Source organism: Oncorhynchus tshawytscha, unplaced genomic scaffold (genome assembly GCF_018296145.1).
Source record: "Oncorhynchus tshawytscha isolate Ot180627B unplaced genomic scaffold, Otsh_v2.0 Un_contig_2519_pilon_pilon, whole genome shotgun sequence".
NCBI lineage: Eukaryota > Metazoa > Chordata > Actinopteri > Salmoniformes > Salmonidae > Oncorhynchus > Oncorhynchus tshawytscha.
In genome coordinates, this window is record NW_024608115.1 from 3723 (window position 1) to 21488 (window position 17766).

Consider the following 17766-nt stretch of genomic DNA (forward strand, 5'->3'; position numbering starts at 1 on the left):
GTCATTATGGGGTATTGTGTGTAGTTTGTTGAGGAACATGTTTTATTTAATCCATTTTAGAATAAGGCTGAAATGTAACAAAATGTGGAAAAAGTCAAGGTTCTGAATACTTTCCGAAGGCACTGTAGCTAAAGATTGGCACTGAGCTGCTTCAAGCTATAGCAAAATTATATAATCTGATTATCATTATATTTTGAAAAAGGATCCATATTATCATACTAGTTCATAATCTAATAAACCATAAGAGGATTGACAAAACGTTTGTAGAAAGGGCTGCACTTGTCATCCTTAAATGTAATTAGGAACACGCAAATAGCATTTTGTATTAACATTTAAATACATTCAATGCAATGTTATTACTAATGATGATATGACTTTAATTGTATTTGTTATTTTTCACACAGGGTCTCTGGTTATGTTCATCATATAAATGACACATTTTCTATAGAACTATATAGCTGTAAACCTATAACATTCAAATTGAAAAAAAAACAACAATATTTTAAACCATAATCAAACGTATTTTATAAGACTTAAACTCAGAATTAAACCAAAATGTGCAATCAGTAGCCTGCCTACAATTTCTAACCTGAGGAAATTCAAATCTATGACGTTACGTGCGCGTTGCTCAGACTTGCTTCTCTCCTCCCCTAGCAAACGCTCAAGAAAACTAGAATTGGAAAAATGGTGGCCAGCGTCAGAGTGCAGAAGCTTCTCCGACGATACAAACTAGCGATTGCCGCCGCGTTAACGATTCTTCTGATTCAAGGGCTAGTAGTATGGAGTCTGAGAAGTCTCGAAGAGGGCGAGGCGGAGGTAAGAAAGCTTAATTTGACTTTGTTTAGCTGGTTAAAATAATTTTGGTCTCTGTAAAGCTGGTAGCGGTAGTTAGCAAGCTAGCGTACAGTACTATGCTAACGTAAACGTTAGCTAGCTTTTTCTAGTACTCTGTAGCTAACTACAGTAAAGATGCTGTAGTTAACCAATGCTAGTTATAGTAAGCTTATTCCGCTTATTATAGCTAGAATTGCAAATTTTAAACCAATTTGCTAGATAAACCACACCAGACTAGTGAACCACTTCTTTGGCCAACCTGTCTCCAGAATTCAGGTTAGACGTTTCCCGAGTATAAGAACTTGTGTATGAGGTCATTGTGTTGTAAACTGTAATCTGCCAACCAGCTAGCAAGCAAATATTTAAAAACAGGTCGCATTGTTTAGGCTCTCATTTCATTCTGTTGTGACTTGGCATGTCCTTGGATGAATGTTGATTGGTTCTGCGACTGTCACTTAAATTAGTATTGTGTGACTGTGTCTTGTAGTGATGAAGAGAACGGAAATACATGGCGAAGTTGATTATCGGGCTTGCCAACTGGGTTAATAGATTCGGTGATTATTCAAAGTAGGTGTCAAGACTAGCCAGTATAATGTAAATTTATGACATGCAAAGAGTTGGAGCGAGCGTATGGAATGTGCGGTCAGGCTTCCCTTCATCTTTACTTATCATCCTTGACCAAGTTATCGGAGTTGGCTCATGGGTCAACTGCATACCATAGTCATCTTAGTCATTTACTCTCATAGTTTGATTCACAATTTATTGGTCTTGATATAAGCATAGTAATTGACATTTAACCAATTTGGTCTATATTTTCTAAAGTACATTGAAGTAGAGAGTCTGAACCGACCTGTAACATACTTATCCATGGCAATCTTTGCTCTCCAATCTCACATGCACACCTGGAACAGTACCCTAGAGGCCTGGAACCTCCCATTTCTTCTTCAAATAAAGTCATTGTGAGATGTCAACAGATTTAGCCCCGGGAACTTGCATTTAGTTATCATTTGAGACATTGATACAGATTCTGCTTCAGGAATGTGTGCTGAAAGAGTCAGGAGTCCCGCTCTGCCTTTCATGATGTTACTTGTGTGTGCGTAACCCTCCAGACTGATCAAATCAAATGTTATTGGTCACATAAACATATTCAGCAGATGTTATTGCGGGTGTAGTGAAATGCTTGTGTTCCTAGCTCCAACAGTGCAGTGGTATCTAACAATACACACATCTACAAGTAAAAGATAGGATAATTAAGAAATATATAAATATTAGGATGAGCAATGTCGGAATGGCATTGACTAAAATACAGTAGATTACAATATATATATATATATATGAAATTAGTAAAACAGTATGTAAACATGATTAAAGTGACCAGTGATTCCATGTGTATGTATGTAGGGCAGCAGCCTCTTAAGGTGCAGGGTTGAATAACCTGGTGGTAACCGGCTAGTGATTGCTATTTAACAGTCTGATGGCCTTGAGATAGAAGCTGTTTTTCAGTCTCTCGGTCCCAGCTTTGATGCACCTGTTCTGACCTCGTGCTGGATGGTAGCGTGGTGAACAGCCTGTGGCTCGGGTGGTCACATAGAGCTGTTTCACTGAGCTGTGCATACCTGGAGCGAGAGGGAGCATCTAAGGAGGGCCCCAGAAGAGGCACTCTGCATAGAGTGGGTAGGTTTGCTCTGGGACTCTGTGTCTGGATTCTGTGTTTCACTGGTAATGGTTTAAATCTATGTTATTTCATGGAGCAAACCCCCTATTAGCCATTCCCAGCTTATTGTGTTTCTAAATCTATGTTATTTCATGGAGCAAACCCCCTATTAGCCATTCTCTGCTTATTGTGTTTCTATGTTTTGTCCTTTTTCAAAATCAAGAAGATGTTAGTACTTGGACCAGTAGAAAAATGACATCTGTCAATCACGATGCAATGAATGCATTTCCCTTTGGACGGACACAGTATAAACAGGAAATGTGACATGACATGAGATCCTTCTGAGAGCTGGATGTTCCCATTGTGACCTCTAGTAGATTGTTTTAAATCATGTTACTCTCCATGTTCATTCCATGAGGATGCATCCAGCTCTTGCTATCACTTCAGTCCTTAGTCAGCCAGCCTAAACAAAGGCACATGTATACGCCCCCACCACCCAATGGTTTAACATCATTTTGAACCTTATACCTACTGCTGACATACTTTTTTGTTAGGTAAATCATGTGATAAATTAATGAATTGGGAGGCAGGAGGAGGCATTTTTACAGTTCCCATGTGGCTCAGTTGGTAGAGCATGGCGCTTGAAACGTCGATTGGGGGAACAGTATGAAAATGTATGCACTCACTACTGTAAGTCCCCCTGGATAAGAGTGTTTGCTAAATGACTGAAATGGGAAAAAATTATTTAACACAATGGCAGTTGCCCTCCCTTTTTTGAGTGAGTGGGTATAGAGTTGGGGCCTATGTAGGCTGAGTGATTGGACTGAATCCCTCTCTGCTCAGTGGCCTCGATGTAACTCACATCTGCTCTAATCAGAAGCTGGCTGCTTGCTGTGCATGTTTGAACACAGCCACATGCATCCTATTATAGCCCCTACAGAAAAGGACTTGAGAAGAAGTGAAGAAAACCGCACACTCAGTTCAGTCGTCCCCAGTCAGTGACTTCATAAAGAGCTGCTGGGGCGTGCTGGTCCGCTCTCCTCACATGGTGGTGATGGCAGTGATATGGCTTCAACTAATTAGAATGAAAAAAGAAAAGAAAACCCGCCTTTGGGTTGAAGCATTTCTGACGTGAGGGGTTAATTAAAAAGTATGAAAAATAGGGAAAAGTTTAAATGAAATCACTGTGTTTTTCTTCAATATGATAACATAACATTGCCCAGATAAGTCCACTTACAATTTGGTAGCAGTTTTGAACCAGTGAACCACCAGTAGAGTAACAGTCTTTTAAAATATGAACTTTTCTCTTCAAACTCAACTCTTTTTTAAATTTTTTTTATTTTATTTATTTATTTTTTTGCCCAATGTGATGCTTTTCAGTAGACTCCATGACTCAAAACACATTCAATGGGGCTGGGCTGTAATATCATTGTCGATAAATGCTTTAAAAAAAAACTGGAACACCATTTGTGGTCCACTGGTGATCAGTAGCTGTGTTGATTGGCTGCTGACTGGCACTGGTCTGGCTGACTGGCACTGGTCTGGCTCCCTGTGCTGTCTGTCCCAGGCCATAGCCTCTGTTCCCACAGTCTGCTCTGGTCTGTCTGTGCCAGCGGCGTGTGGCGAGGGCCCTGGGCCATGCCGTCTGACAGGGGCAGGAAACGCACGGCCCACTCCCTCTTTTTCTATCCACTCTCCGGGTGCATATTTTGGGGGCCTTTCTGTACAATTCCAATAAGCTGTGATCTTTTCCTGCCAGAAGTGAAAATAGCTGGGGCTTTGATTATTTTTACGCATCCATTTGTGGAGGCCCCATTTGTTTGCATTCCAATAAGAGTCTGGTGAGCAGTCCCCCCCACCCTGTTTATCTCCACTAACCACCAGAAACACCCTTAAAGCAAGAAGAGTCATGATGTTTTTTTGTGATTTGCTAGAGTTGCTCCGAATGAATGTCCCTGCCCACCACCCAAAACACACACACACACATCCCCACATACATAAATCCCCACATACATGCATCCCCTCCTCCCCAGGTAGCCCTGGTCCTAGTGATGGTGGAGGGCCATTGCTGTGCACTGTACAGTTGAAGTGGCAGGGGCTCAGGGCTGGGTGCCGAAGTGGGCAGCGCTGAGCGCTCCTGGGACTGCAGGGGTGGCTGCTGATAAGGCCACTTGGCCCCTGGCCGACAGTGATCTTATTGGGCAGCTCAGAGCGTGGCAGCTCCCCTGCCTGCCTGTCGTTGCCCATTTACAAGCCTCACTAATTACATACACGTCAGAGAACTTTTTTGTCTGACACATACACACACTCCCCTTAGTGGTCTAAGGACTCTCATTGTAGATGTGAGCATATGTCCAATTTCATGTGGTGTGACTAAATGTGTACAGTCCATGCATGCGCTGTGTGCTCTGTACTGTGCCCAGGGTCTGACTGAGTGTTTTTGAGACCACTGCGGTGAATCACTGCCTTCATTACCCATCTGTATGTTGTGCCTTTTCTGAACTCTGTGTTTTCCTGATTACTTCAACAAAAGGCAGAGGCTAAAAATAACCCAGAGCAGAAACAACACTCACTGTAAACACATCTCGCCTCTGGTGCTCCTGCTCTGTTGTCGACTTGTTGTTTTGTTCGTTCTTAGAGGGTGAATCATCTCCTCATTTCACAAACACTATTCCTAATAATTTGATTGGTCCCAGTATGTTGTGTAGTGTATTGACAGGAAAGAAGGAGAATGAGAATCTTCTCTGTGATAACTCTTCCCCACCCCCTCCCCAGAGGAAAACGCGGCGGTCCAAGCTACCTGACCACAACAGCCAGGACCCCAAAAGGGAGGCAGTGGCCTGGGAGAGACAGATCGCCTTGTCTGGGAGGAGCGGGGCCCGATGGAACAGCAGGCTTGAGAGGACGGGGGCCACGGCTGCCAGCGCCCTCCAGAGGGGCACCAAGCGCCGGGGGAAGCACACCATCAGGGTGAAGATGCCCCTGGGCCAGGGGTAGCAGTTGATGGCGTTCCCCCCCATGACCCCTCCAGCAGCCGTAACTTCACTGATACCCGGGGCGGAGGGGAGGGGGCGGCCAGACTACCCCCTCCAGCCATGCCAGGGGAACCGGGCAGCGTGGAGGGGGCGCCCCAAGCCCCCAGCAGCGACTTTGTGCCCAAGTGTGACATCATGGGCAAGGACGCCCTGTCGGCCCTGCACCGCGCAGGTTCGCGGCAGTGCCGGCAGGAGATCGCCAACATTGTGTGCCAGCATCAGGCCGGGCAGCTCATGCCAAGGGCACTGCCTCAGTTCTGCCCGCTGCACGGTGAGACACACCACTACCTAGCCATCATTCCTCTAGAGATCAGAGACTAACAGCACATCCAAACAGACTACACACAGCAGACTCTTAATGATCTATGGGATATTTTTTGAAGTGCCTCCCAAGACTAAATTTGTGCATGAATATTTCATTTGCAGTCCCATTTCTTGTTTTAATGTAAAAAGATGTCCTCAACCCCCCCCCCAATCCACCTATAACGCAGGGGTTTGAGGCAATTTTCCATTTCAGTTAATCAGTCCTATGTTTTAATCCAGAGACTCATTAAATGGATGGCTATATCCAGCCATGATTGGGTGTCAGGGTGGGTTTGGTCCGGGTTTGGTGTGGAGGCCATCATTGTAAATAAGAATTTGTTCTTAACTGACTTGCCTAGTTAAATAAAGGTTACATTTAAAAATGGTGTCCTCCTCCCAGGTTTTTCCAGCCCGGTCCAGACAGCTGATGAGCTGGACAATGACCTGTCCAAGGTGGAGAACCCGGTCAGGGTGGTCTTCGTCCTGGTGGTCCACGGCCGGGCCATCAGGCAGCTCAAACGCCTCATCAAAGCCATATACCACCGAGACCACTTCTACTACATCCACGTGGACAAGGTAACTACTGGCAGACGTACACACTACTGTGATGGCTTCAAGAAGGATTTCATCTTGAATAACAACATCCAATAAAAATAATTTCACAAAAAAGCATTACTTAGTTTGAGCTTCTCTAGATGCACCATAAAGTCTCTTATGTCTGGAAATGGTATTTTGTCATTGGGATGATCTGGTTTGGCTGGCTCAGTTGAGGGTTGAATTCAAGCAACTTTCACACAAAGGAGATACAGAGGAGGTAAGATTAAGCTTATGCTTTATCGTACTCCGCACGTTCCTTGTTAGCTTATGAGGACGCCATGATATGTGGAATTGCTTCTCTGGTTCTCATATGCTGGCAGGGGCTCTAACCTGGAGGGTGTCGCTGACTCGTGCATGCTTGATAAGGTCACTGTTTTTCGTGTGTAGTAGAGTCTAAAATAACCCTCAAGTAAGGAAGTGTTTGATGGATTTGACAGGATAGAGGGGTTTGTCTGGTTACTGTGGGAGCTTTAAGAGGTGACTGTCTACACAGCTGCAGAGCCATAGAGCTCAGAGCAACAGTTTAACACTGCAGTAGGGAAGGGAAAGCACTGATAAATGAGGAGTCAATGGGTTCCCACTGTCGAGACTACGCTAGACGCTAAAGGCCCACCACCTTATTGCTCCTCTCACTGGGACGGGTAGGCAGGCGCCTTGAGGGATGGGACAGGATGGAAAGCAAGTCAGGCTGTTCTGGAGTCCTTCCACCAGGCAGCCCTCCTCTCGCTCTGTCTCTGTACCAGCACAGCAGGCCACTCTCTCCCTGTGTTAGCCTGGAGCTGTCACAATACTTTCTACCTGCTCCTCTTCTCAATGCAAGAATCTGATCTCTCAGGCCTGTTTGTCACCAACCCTGCTGCAGTCCCCCCCCAATCCATCGTTCCCTCTGAGTGACTAATCCTCTTCTTTACGGTTTGGAAGTAGCCTCTTAGCTGAGTTCTTCTTATTCTTTCTTCATGTCCTTCTGCCAGAAGAACCTAAAGCTATTTCATACCAGGAGATTTCTATGCACGTGCATGTTTTTGATTTAATGAGTATGTTTACATGCACACTAATATTTCAATATGAAACTGATTATGGCAGTAGGCAGATTGTTACCTTAAGGTGTTTACATGTCCTAATAATTTGAAAGATTGATCAGAAAACCAGGTGTTTTAATCGGCGTATGCTTACTTTGATTTTGACCTTATGCCAATAAGTAAGGTGTTTACGTGACTAATGCATAATCGGCCAACTGCCATAATCAATTTAATATCAGATTATTGCTGTGAATGTAAACGTTCTGTCTCCTAACCCCCCAGCGTTCCAACTACCTGCATCGGGAGGTGCAGCAGATTGCCCAGCAGTACCCCAATGTGCGTGCCACGCCCTGGCGCATGGTGACCATCTGGGGCGGTGCCAGCCTGCTGAAGGCCTACCTGCACAGCATGCAGGACCTGCTCTCCATGCTGGACTGGAATTGGGACTTCTTCATCAACCTCAGTGCCACTGACTTCCCCACCAGGTCAGTGACCACAACACCACTGTCTTATCATGGGCTTTGAAACTATTTTTAATGTTTATGATGGTTAATTGACATATGTGTGTTGAAGACTGTATTCCTCCTACCACACAACTGTCTGTTTTAGAAGAAACATGCTCTGGATTTGTAGTTTTTCATCTGTGCTGGAGCTTTTAGGTTTCACTCACTCTGCGATTTTTTGATTCAATTATTCTGTTGACCTGCATTGACTTTGACTCCTAAAGCTACAAGATAAAGGAGAGCCACGGTTCCTTCTAGATGAAAGCCCATGCTGTCATGGACTGTTTTGATCACTGATGCACAGAGACAGACTGCTAAATCGCCTCTTTCTTGTCAATCAGTTCTGGGGTAGATTTCTGAGGCCCTTTGAGCTGCTTCCAGAGCAGTGGCCAATCCTCCTGAACCATCCCAGGGTTTAAAGGGGGGAATAAATGCACACAGAGGAGCCGCCGCTGCCTCCCAAATCCTACCGGCAGTGGCTAATTCCACCCATGGAAAGTCATCGTCTCCCCTTCTCTGCTCCTCGCGCCACGCTCCAGTCAGCATTTTATTCCCAACCTAATCCTCTCTTCTTTCCTTCACTCCTTTCTGTCTTCTCCTCGGCCTATCGCCTTCCGACAGGACCAACGATGAACTGGTGGCTTTTCTGTCACAGCACAGAGACCAGAACTTCCTCAAGTCACATGGGCGGGAGAACGTGAGGTAGGGAGCTTAGTTAGGAAACCTCTGACTCACAGCCTCGTCAGTCTGTCTGACACACTTGGCTCTCACTGTTAGTGTCTGACACGGCTCACATCGGATGAGATTTTCTCCACTGCTCTTCTCATCGAGCTTAGCTTCACTCAGGATGATGTAATGGTTAAGCTTTCATATTGGAGGACAGGACTAAGATGTTGGAAGGGAAAATGAAAGGAATGATGATGATGATGATGATGTAAAGCTTCTGTTTGATGTTTATTTCCCATATAGTCAAGGACAGCTCTCTGACAAACTATTTAAGATCAGTTATTATTGCGGAAGTTGGGCAACAAGGCAACTGGTTGTCAATGAACTTGCCTTGTAAACTAGAGGTTAGATAAATAACTCTTAATCACTGTCCTTCCCTGTGCTGTGTTCATTTTGGCAGCTATTTTAGATTGTCTTTTGACTAAAATAGCTTTAACTATTACTAAAATTACCAATTTGAGTAATTTCATCCTTCCTAGTTTTAGTTATGAAATAAAACTCTACTGACGTGGCCACCTGGTAGCTGTGTGTGTGGGAGAGCCAGGCAGATCAGCTCAATCAGAATGCGCAACTGAAAGACCAATGAGAATATTGCACTATATTGTGCAAAGGCATGCATATTTATGATTGGACAAAACAGATAAGAAGGAAAAATAGTATATCTTCTGTCATAGTTATTGTTGATGAAACGAACACTGCCTACGACCTCCAGGTTCATAAAGAAGCAGGGTCTGGACCGGCTGTTCCATGAGTGTGACAACCACATGTGGCGGCTGGGTGAGCGGACCATCCCAGAGGGCCTGGAGGTGTCTGGGGGCTCTGACTGGTTCTCCCTCACCAGGCGCTTCGTAGAGTATGTCATCAACTCCCAGGATGAGCTGGTGGCGGGCCTGAAACAGTTCTACACCTACGCCCTGCTCCCCGCTGAGGTAATGGACAGGGAAAATGACAATGGTGAAGATGACACTGTGACTGCTTAACCTCTAGCAACGAGCAATCCCGTATCCGGGAGCGTAATCATAGCCTCAAGCTCATTATCATAACGCAACGTTTCCTATTCATGAAAATCGCAATTGAAATGAAATAAATATATTCAAACACAAGCTTAGCCTTTTGTTAACGACACTGTCATCTCAGATTTTCAAAATATGCTTTTCAACCAAAGCTACACAAGCATTTGTGTAAGAGTATTGATAGCCTAGCATAGCATTAAGCCTAGCATTCAGCAGGCAACATTTTCACAAAAACAAGAAAAGCATTCAAATAAAATCATTTACCTTTGAAGAACTTCGGATGTTTTCAATGACGAGACTCTTAGTTAGATAGCAAATGTAAAAAAATTTCCAAAAAGATTATTTGTGTAGACGAAATAGCTCTGTTTTGTTCATCACGTTTGGCTAAGAAAAAGACCGGAAAATGCAGTCACAACGCCAAACTTTTTTCCAAATTAGCTCCATAATATCGACAGAAACATGGTAAACGTTGTTTAGAATCAATCCTCAAGGTGTTTTTTCACATATCTATTCGATAATCTATCAGTGGTGGCAGTTGGCTTCTCATCAGAAGCAAACAGAAAAATACTGCAGCTGGAGATTACGCAATAATTGCGACGGAGGACACCAAGCGACCACCTGGTAGATGTAGTCTCTTATGGCTAATCTTCCAATGATATGCCTACAAATACGTCACAATGCTGTCGACACCTTGGGGAAGCGACAGAAAGCCTAAGCTCATTCGTGGCCCATTCACAGCCATATAAGGAGTCATTGGCATGAGGCGGTTTTAAAAAATGCGGCACTTTCTGATTGGATTTTTATCAGGTTTTTTTCTTTAACATCAGTTCTGTGGCACTCGCAGACAATATATTTGCAGTTTTGGAAACGTCAGTGTTTTCTTTCCAAAGCTGTCAATTATATGCATAGTCGAGCATCTTTTCATGACAAAATATCTTGTTTAAAACGGGAACGTTTTTCATCCAAAAATTAAAATAGCGCCCCCTATATCCAAGAAGTTAAGTCACAGCCTCTCTGGGCAGTAGAGGTGCTAGACTGAAGAGGGGGTCACAGAGAGTTTAGCTGCCAGTTAAAGTGGGTCGGTTGAGGTCATATCTTACTATTGAATGTTGTAGACTAGAGTCAAAAGTATTGATTTTATGTTTTGAAACATGTCTGGATTGTCTTCATTGTTCAGGAATCCCTGTGGAGATGGTGAAATGTTGCAATTCTATTTCCAGTAATGTCACATCCCGGTGTTTGAAATATGAATATAATCCCTCTTTGTTCCAGTCCTTCTTCCACACAGTGCTGGGGAACAGTCCCATGTGTGACTCTCTGGTGGACAACAACCTGCGTGTTACCAACTGGAACAGGAAGCTGGGCTGTAAGTGCCAGTACAAACACATAGTGGACTGGTGCGGCTGCTCTCCCAACGACTTCAAACCACAGGACCTCGTCAGGATACAGGTCAGCCAGGCAGCAGAGGGCACTGTTGTACCTATCATGAGAGTTCAAATTGAGTGTCCTTAACTGCTGCACTCCTCCTCAGCCAACAAGTGTAGTATTTAACCTTGATTCTCATGTGTTCATTCCCCCACAGCAACTGACCCGGCCCACGTTCTTTGCCCGAAAGTTTGAGTCCACGGTGAACCAAGAGGCTATACACATCCTGGACACCCACCTGTATGGACACTACGCCCCAGGGACAGTGGCCATCAAGGCCTACTGGGAGAGCCTGTTTGAGCTGGCGGACGGGGTGGGCTCCCTCAGTGACGTGGCCCTCACGGCCTACTCTTCCTTCTTCCGCCTGGGCCTCAGGAGCCTGGAGAGCAGCCAGACCAGCCTGGAGACCTGCAGGTGAGGCCCTGCCCTGAATACTACAATTCTTCCAAATGGTAGATTCAGACTGGAAGATTTCACTATTACTTAGACTAGTTGAGACTCAATAGATGGATTTCTTGAAAAGAAGGACAACTTAAGTCTGGGTTTAATTACCGTAATTTCTGGACTTTTAAGCGCACCTGAATATAAGCCGCACCCACTGAATTTAAAAAAAAAAAAGAAGTATTTTGTACATAACTAAACCACACATGTCTATAAGCCGCAGGTGCCTACCGGTACATTGAAACAAATTAACTTTACACAGCCTTTAAACGAAACACGGCTTGTAACCAAAATAAATAGGCTTTTAAACGAAACACGGCTTGTTACAAAAACAAATAGGCTTTTAAACGAAACACGGCTTGTTACAAAAATAAATAGGCTTTTAAACGAAACACGGCTTGTAACAAAAATATAAAAAAATAGCAGTAAACAGTAGCCTACCAAGAAAGTCATTGGTCACTATCTTCCTTCTCCTGTGCACTGAAACCACTGAAGTCATCTCCTTCGGTGTCAGAGTTGAATAGCCTCAGAATGTCAGAGGAACCTTATATTTATGATGTCGTGCGGGCCGATGGAATGCTCCGCTATCTTTGCATCAGTGAGTTTGCGGTAGTTTGAAACTTTTTCCTCGTAGTCGGGATTGAGCTGCTGACACAGACTCGTCCGTACCCTGATGGACAGGCCGTTACGTCTTATAAATCTTAGACACCACGATGGTCCACCTCTAAAATCCTCAAACTTCATTGCGGTGGCGATTGTTTTGGCTTTCAGTCGGATCTGCACAGTTGAAACACCTCGGCCGTCTGCTCTCTGTGTGTTGACCCAGTCTTCAAGCTCATTTTCTAGTTCGGGCCATCTGCTTTTCTTCCCTCTGAAAGATTTTGTTGTCTTTTTGCACTGAGTCAGTTCCTCACGCTGCTGTTTCCAACGTCTTATCATCGACTCATTAAGGCCAAGCTCCCGTGCAGCAGCTCTATTTCCTTTTCCAACAGCCAGATCGATCGCCTTCAACTTGAAAGCTGCATCATATGCATTTCTCCGTGTCTTTGCCATGATGAGGGTGACAAAATGACTACCGTAATCAGAATGATAGGAAGTTTGAGCGCGCTCGATTTACGTCACATTATGTGACGGTGCTCAGTTTTTTGGCGGCATGAATCTTGTGAAAGCGGGAAAAATCCTTAAATTAGCCGCGTCATTGTATTAGCCGCGAGGTTCAAAGCGTGGGGAAAAAAGTAGCGGCTTATAGTCTGGAAATTACGGTATTGATGAACACACAAAAATACCATCTCATATTGTCTATTCAAATCTCTTCCTCCTTTTGTGCAGGTATGAGCCAATAGGCTACCCGGTGTCGGTGCACCTGTATTTCTACGACGAGCGTTTCCAGGGCTACTTGGTCCGTCAGGAGGTGCAGAAGGTGGGGTCAAAGGTCAGGGAAACGGTAGAGGTGTGGGCCGTGCCTCAGGCCACCATGCAGCTGGAGAACAACCTCCGGGAGTTTGAGAGGCTCAAGAACCTGGAGGTGGGTGGGACCTGAGATGCATATGTCTCTGTATTTCTATGGGTATTGTGTACAGTCAAGGCTGTTGCAGTTTAGATAGTGGTGTATGACAAGGGCTGAGACTACGGGTGAACAAGTTTGTGGAGCTAGTTTGATGATGAAATACCAGTACATACTGTAGACTAGATGTTGGATACAAAGGAGCAGGTTAGAATACCAATAGGACAACCAGGATACATGACTGCCCTACCACGTTGATGTGAAATGTCTGTGCTTATGTTTCCCCCTCAGGTGGGCACAGAGTGGGACCCCAAGGAGAGAATATTCCGGAACTTCGGCGGTGTGATCGGGCCCCTGGACGAGCCGGTGGCGGTACAGAAGTGGGTTCGGGGGCCCAACCTCACTGCCACCATTGTGTGGATTGACCCCGCCCAGACGGTGGCGGCGTCTTATGACATCAGTGTGGATGTGGACGCAGAGTACACACAGTACAAGCCCCCGCTGCAGCGGCCGCTCCGCCCCGGGGCCTGGACAGTCAGGGTGCTGAGGCTGTGGGAGCGTGTGGCTGAGGCTCGCTTCCTCGTCACGCCCCTGGCCTTCAAAGGACGAGAGCCACTACGCCAAGGTGAGCCTGGTGGTTTGAGGGTCTGGTAGTTCATTACTTTTTACCAGGAAGTGGAGTGGTTCCAAGGGGAGTGTAGTTCAGGGTAGTTTGCCCCTTTTGGTGTTCTGTTTGATTCAGTGTGGCCATTCAGTCTCTGTATTCAAGTCACTGGAAGTCTATCCGTATGTATTTATGTATCAGATGAGGATGTTGCGAACTGATCCCTAACAGTCCTCTCTCCTTTCCTCCTCTCTCTGCCACCCTGCCTGATCCAGAGGAGGACAGCTGGCTGCACGCGGGGCCACCAGGCAACCTGTACCTGGAGCAGGGCTTCCAACAGCTGAGATCTGTTCTGAAGCTGCCCCCACAGGAGCCCGCCCTGCAGGAGGCCCAGCAGAGGGCCCAGCTGGTGGGAAAGCCCCTGGAAGCCTGGGTGGACCGCACAGTGGGGGCCTTCTGGGTGACCGGGGACCTGTGCTCCACCCTGCCCTCCCCGGGTCCCTGCCCTTCCCTTGGTCCCTGTACCAAGTCCACCTGGAGCTCCCTTGCCCCAGACCCTAAGTCAGAACTTGGCCCTGTCAAAGGTGACGGCCGGATCAGGTAGCCCCCCGGACAGGAGGCATGCTGGACTACAGTAGAGGGAGAGGGGATTATATGTGAGCCCTGAGTAGAGAGAGAAGGATGTGTGAGCCCTGAGAAGAGGGGAGGATATGTGAGTCCAGAGGGGAGAGTGGGGTCTGGTCTCTAAGGCTAACTCATAAGGCACATAAATAGACACGGCTTCTCCCTACATACGCTGAGGAGTGGCTATGCTCTCAGTTTAGAGGCTACATGCCCTTTTCAGAGGAGATGCGTGCTGGAAATTTGCACACGAAGAATGCAAGACAAAGTTTTTTTTGTGTTCGAACTTCATTGCTCGTTACATGGACAATTTGTGTTATGTTATCGGTCTGCATATAAGTCTTCATTCAGGGTCTGTCTGGATAGAGCAGAACCCCACCCGTATATGTTTGAACTCTGTTCAATGCACAGTTTTCTTCTGCTTTAAGGAATTTAAAGCAGTGGCCAACATTTTGACAGTGGCTAAATGCTGTGTTGTATTGTTGTCAGAGGGCAGTGGGTCCTCTGGACTAGTATCTTTGTGCTTATTTTCAAGCATTATTATCAGAACAACAGCAGCAGATTGGGGAAGTGCACTTTACTGTAAGACTAAGGTTACACAGGACAGGGTCGATCAGTAGTTGGAGGAGGATTAGGAGCTTAAAAGGTCAAGGTGGAGGTCGTCATAATGGTGACATGGCATCCTCTTCAATTACTTACATGTCTTTTGTATAAAAGTGCTGCTAGAACGTTGCGGTGTCACTATCACATATCTGACTCAGCTAGCTCACCTGGAGGAGGAACAATAATAATGTTCCGAGTTACCAGCTGGGAGACAAGTTAAAGTTGGGAGAGAGTCCTCTTCCCCCATGAGTTCTGTTTACTGTGACATATGTTTTTAAATGTTTGTTTTGTTTGTTTCTTGAACATTGAGATGTGAAATGTCTTTGTTGTCCATGATCACTGCAAAGCAAAGCCACCGGGGGTTTTGTGTGTCAGAGGAAGTGCCTAACTGATGTAGGTAATATTCTAGGCTACAGTGGCCTGGCTCTCCAGTGTGGCATCATCATATTCACAGTGGACTACATGGCTTCTCAATCGGTCTAGTCATAGTTATGGTATATAGGCCTAGCTAGAGCCATGTATTTAGAGTTAGGCAAACTTTTAGAATATTGAATATCGTTCTAATACTAGACAGTCATGCAAATACATCATAATGCAGAAACTTCATTGGCCCAACTCTCTAAGTACATGGTTCTGGGCTAGCTGCCTCTTCTGTATCAGTGTATATGCAGTGCAGTACTGTCCATGTGGTCTATGCTCTGTATGCCAACAAAGTGAAGACTCTTTTGTCATCTACCTACCACTTTAATGTTACTGGTTGTCCATTTGCATTTCTACAACAATGAAACTCCCGTCCAAGAGGGGTCAACATGACTATTTCATGGTCTGGTTAAAAAATCGAAGCTGCCTTTACTTTGTTAATATGAAATGTTTATAATGGGAGAATAGGTTCAAGATGTGCACTTATTTCCCTTTTAGACAATTCTGAAACCCTACCCTATACCTTTGTTTTTAATTGTAATGTTTTAAAACTAGACTGGCTGAAACTCCTACTTTTCTTCTTCTTTTTTTTTCAGTCTCTGCCACTGAGTTTACAAGTGACCTTGTTTCCCTTGCACACTTGCTTCAGTGATGCTTCCATTTAACAGAAAGAATAGCAGAGCACCGTTTAGTGTAAATGGATTAGGTTATTCATATTTTAGTCTTTGAGAAATATATATTTGTCCATCCATTCAATATCAACTCCTCTGTCAAACTATTGAGAACCACTTCTTGTATAATTTTTTTTGGACACATCACATTCAATGTCACTTCTGTCCACGCTTCCGTCCACAGCCCACTCATGACTCACTCTGATGATGATGACATAGTGGCACTGGCTCCCTGACTGAGGCATGACAGTGCTGGACTGAAGAGGGGACTGCTGGCCAATCACAGAACGCCTCTGGTAAAACATGGCAACAGGTTGACTGGTGGCACAATAACAAAAAACAAACAAATAAAAAAAATCCAATCTTGTCCAGTCTTGCTTTTTTGGGGTATTTTGTTTTTGACTAGTTGATTGTTTTCAAATAGCAGAATGAAATGTATTCTGCTAGTGAGTAATATCAGTGCTTTATGTGATTATTTTAACATGTTCCCAAGGCTCTCAGAGAGGCTGGATAGTATCAATCATTAAGGGGTTGTGTGTGTGTTCACGTGTGAAATTAGTTATTGATATACAATATATTATTTCGGCCACAATTACTAGTTTAAAAGCAGGTTTAGGATCTAACTCAATATGCCTCATCCATCTCTCAAAAGTACACTGCTCAAAAAAATAAAGGGAACACTAAAATAACACATCCTAGATATGAATGAAATATTCTTATTAAATACTTTTTTTCTTTACATAGTTGAATGTGCTGACAACAAAATCACACAAATTATCAATGGAAATCAAATTGATCAACCCATGGAGGTCTGGATTTGGAGTCACTCAAAATGAAAGTGGAAAACAACACTACAGGCTGATCCAACTTTGATGTAATGTCCTTAAAACAAGTAAAAATGAGGCTCGGTAGTGTGTGTGGCCTCTACGTGCCTGTATGACCTCCCTACAACGTCTGGGCATGCTCCTGATGAGGTGGCGGATGGTCTCCTGAGGGATCTCCTCCCAGACCTGGACTAAAGCATGCGCCAACTCCTGGACAGTCTGTGGTGCAACGTGGCGTTGGTGGATGGAGCGAGACATGATGTCCCAGATGTGCTCAATTGGATTCAGGTCTGGGGAACGGGCAGGCCAGTTCATAACATCAATGCCTTCCTCTTGCAGGAACTGCTGACACACTCCAGCCACATGAGGTCTAGCATTGTCTTGCATTAGGAGGAACCCAGGGCCAACCGCACCAGCATATGGTCTCACAAGGGGTCTGAGGATCTCATCTCGGTACCTATTGGCAGTCAGGCTAACTCTGGCGAGCACATGGAGGGCTGTGCGGCCCCCCCAAAAAATGCCACCCCACACCATGACTGACCCACCGCCAAACCGGTCATGCTGGAGGATGTTGCAGTCAGCAGAACGTTCTCCACGGCATCTCCAGACTCTGTCACGTCTGTCACATGTGCTCAGTGTGAACCTGCTTTCATCTGTGAAGAGCACAGGGCGCCAGTGGCGAATTTGCCAATCTTGGTGTTCTCTGGCAAATGCCAAACGTCCTGCACGGTGTTGGGCTGTAAGCACAACCCCCACCTGTGGATGTCGGGCATACCACCCTCATGGAGTCTGTTTCTGACCGTTTGAGCAGACACATGCACATTTGTGGCCTGCTGGAGGTCATTTTTCAGGGCTCTGGCAGTGCTCCTCTTGCTCCTCCTTGCACAAAGGCAGAGGTAGCGGTCCTGCTGCTGGGTTGTTGCCCTCCTACGGCCTCCTCCACTTCTCCTGATGTACTGGCCTGTCTCC

General features: G+C 45.3%; 1 protein-coding gene across 1 annotated transcript; it reads left to right on the forward strand.

Moving 5' to 3' along the window:
- Positions 1 to 619: 619 nt before the first annotated feature.
- On the forward strand, positions 620 to 16340 carry LOC112235030 (xylosyltransferase 2-like). The gene is given in 12 exon segments (XM_042312879.1): positions 620 to 816; positions 5264 to 5471; positions 5474 to 5794; positions 6227 to 6402; positions 7725 to 7927; positions 8567 to 8647; positions 9384 to 9600; positions 10957 to 11133; positions 11267 to 11523; positions 12880 to 13075; positions 13346 to 13679; positions 13934 to 16340. Coding segments are annotated over 12 exon segments (2631 nt in total). The 5' UTR covers positions 620 to 684; the 3' UTR covers positions 14263 to 16340.
- Positions 16341 to 17766: the final 1426 nt, after the last annotated feature.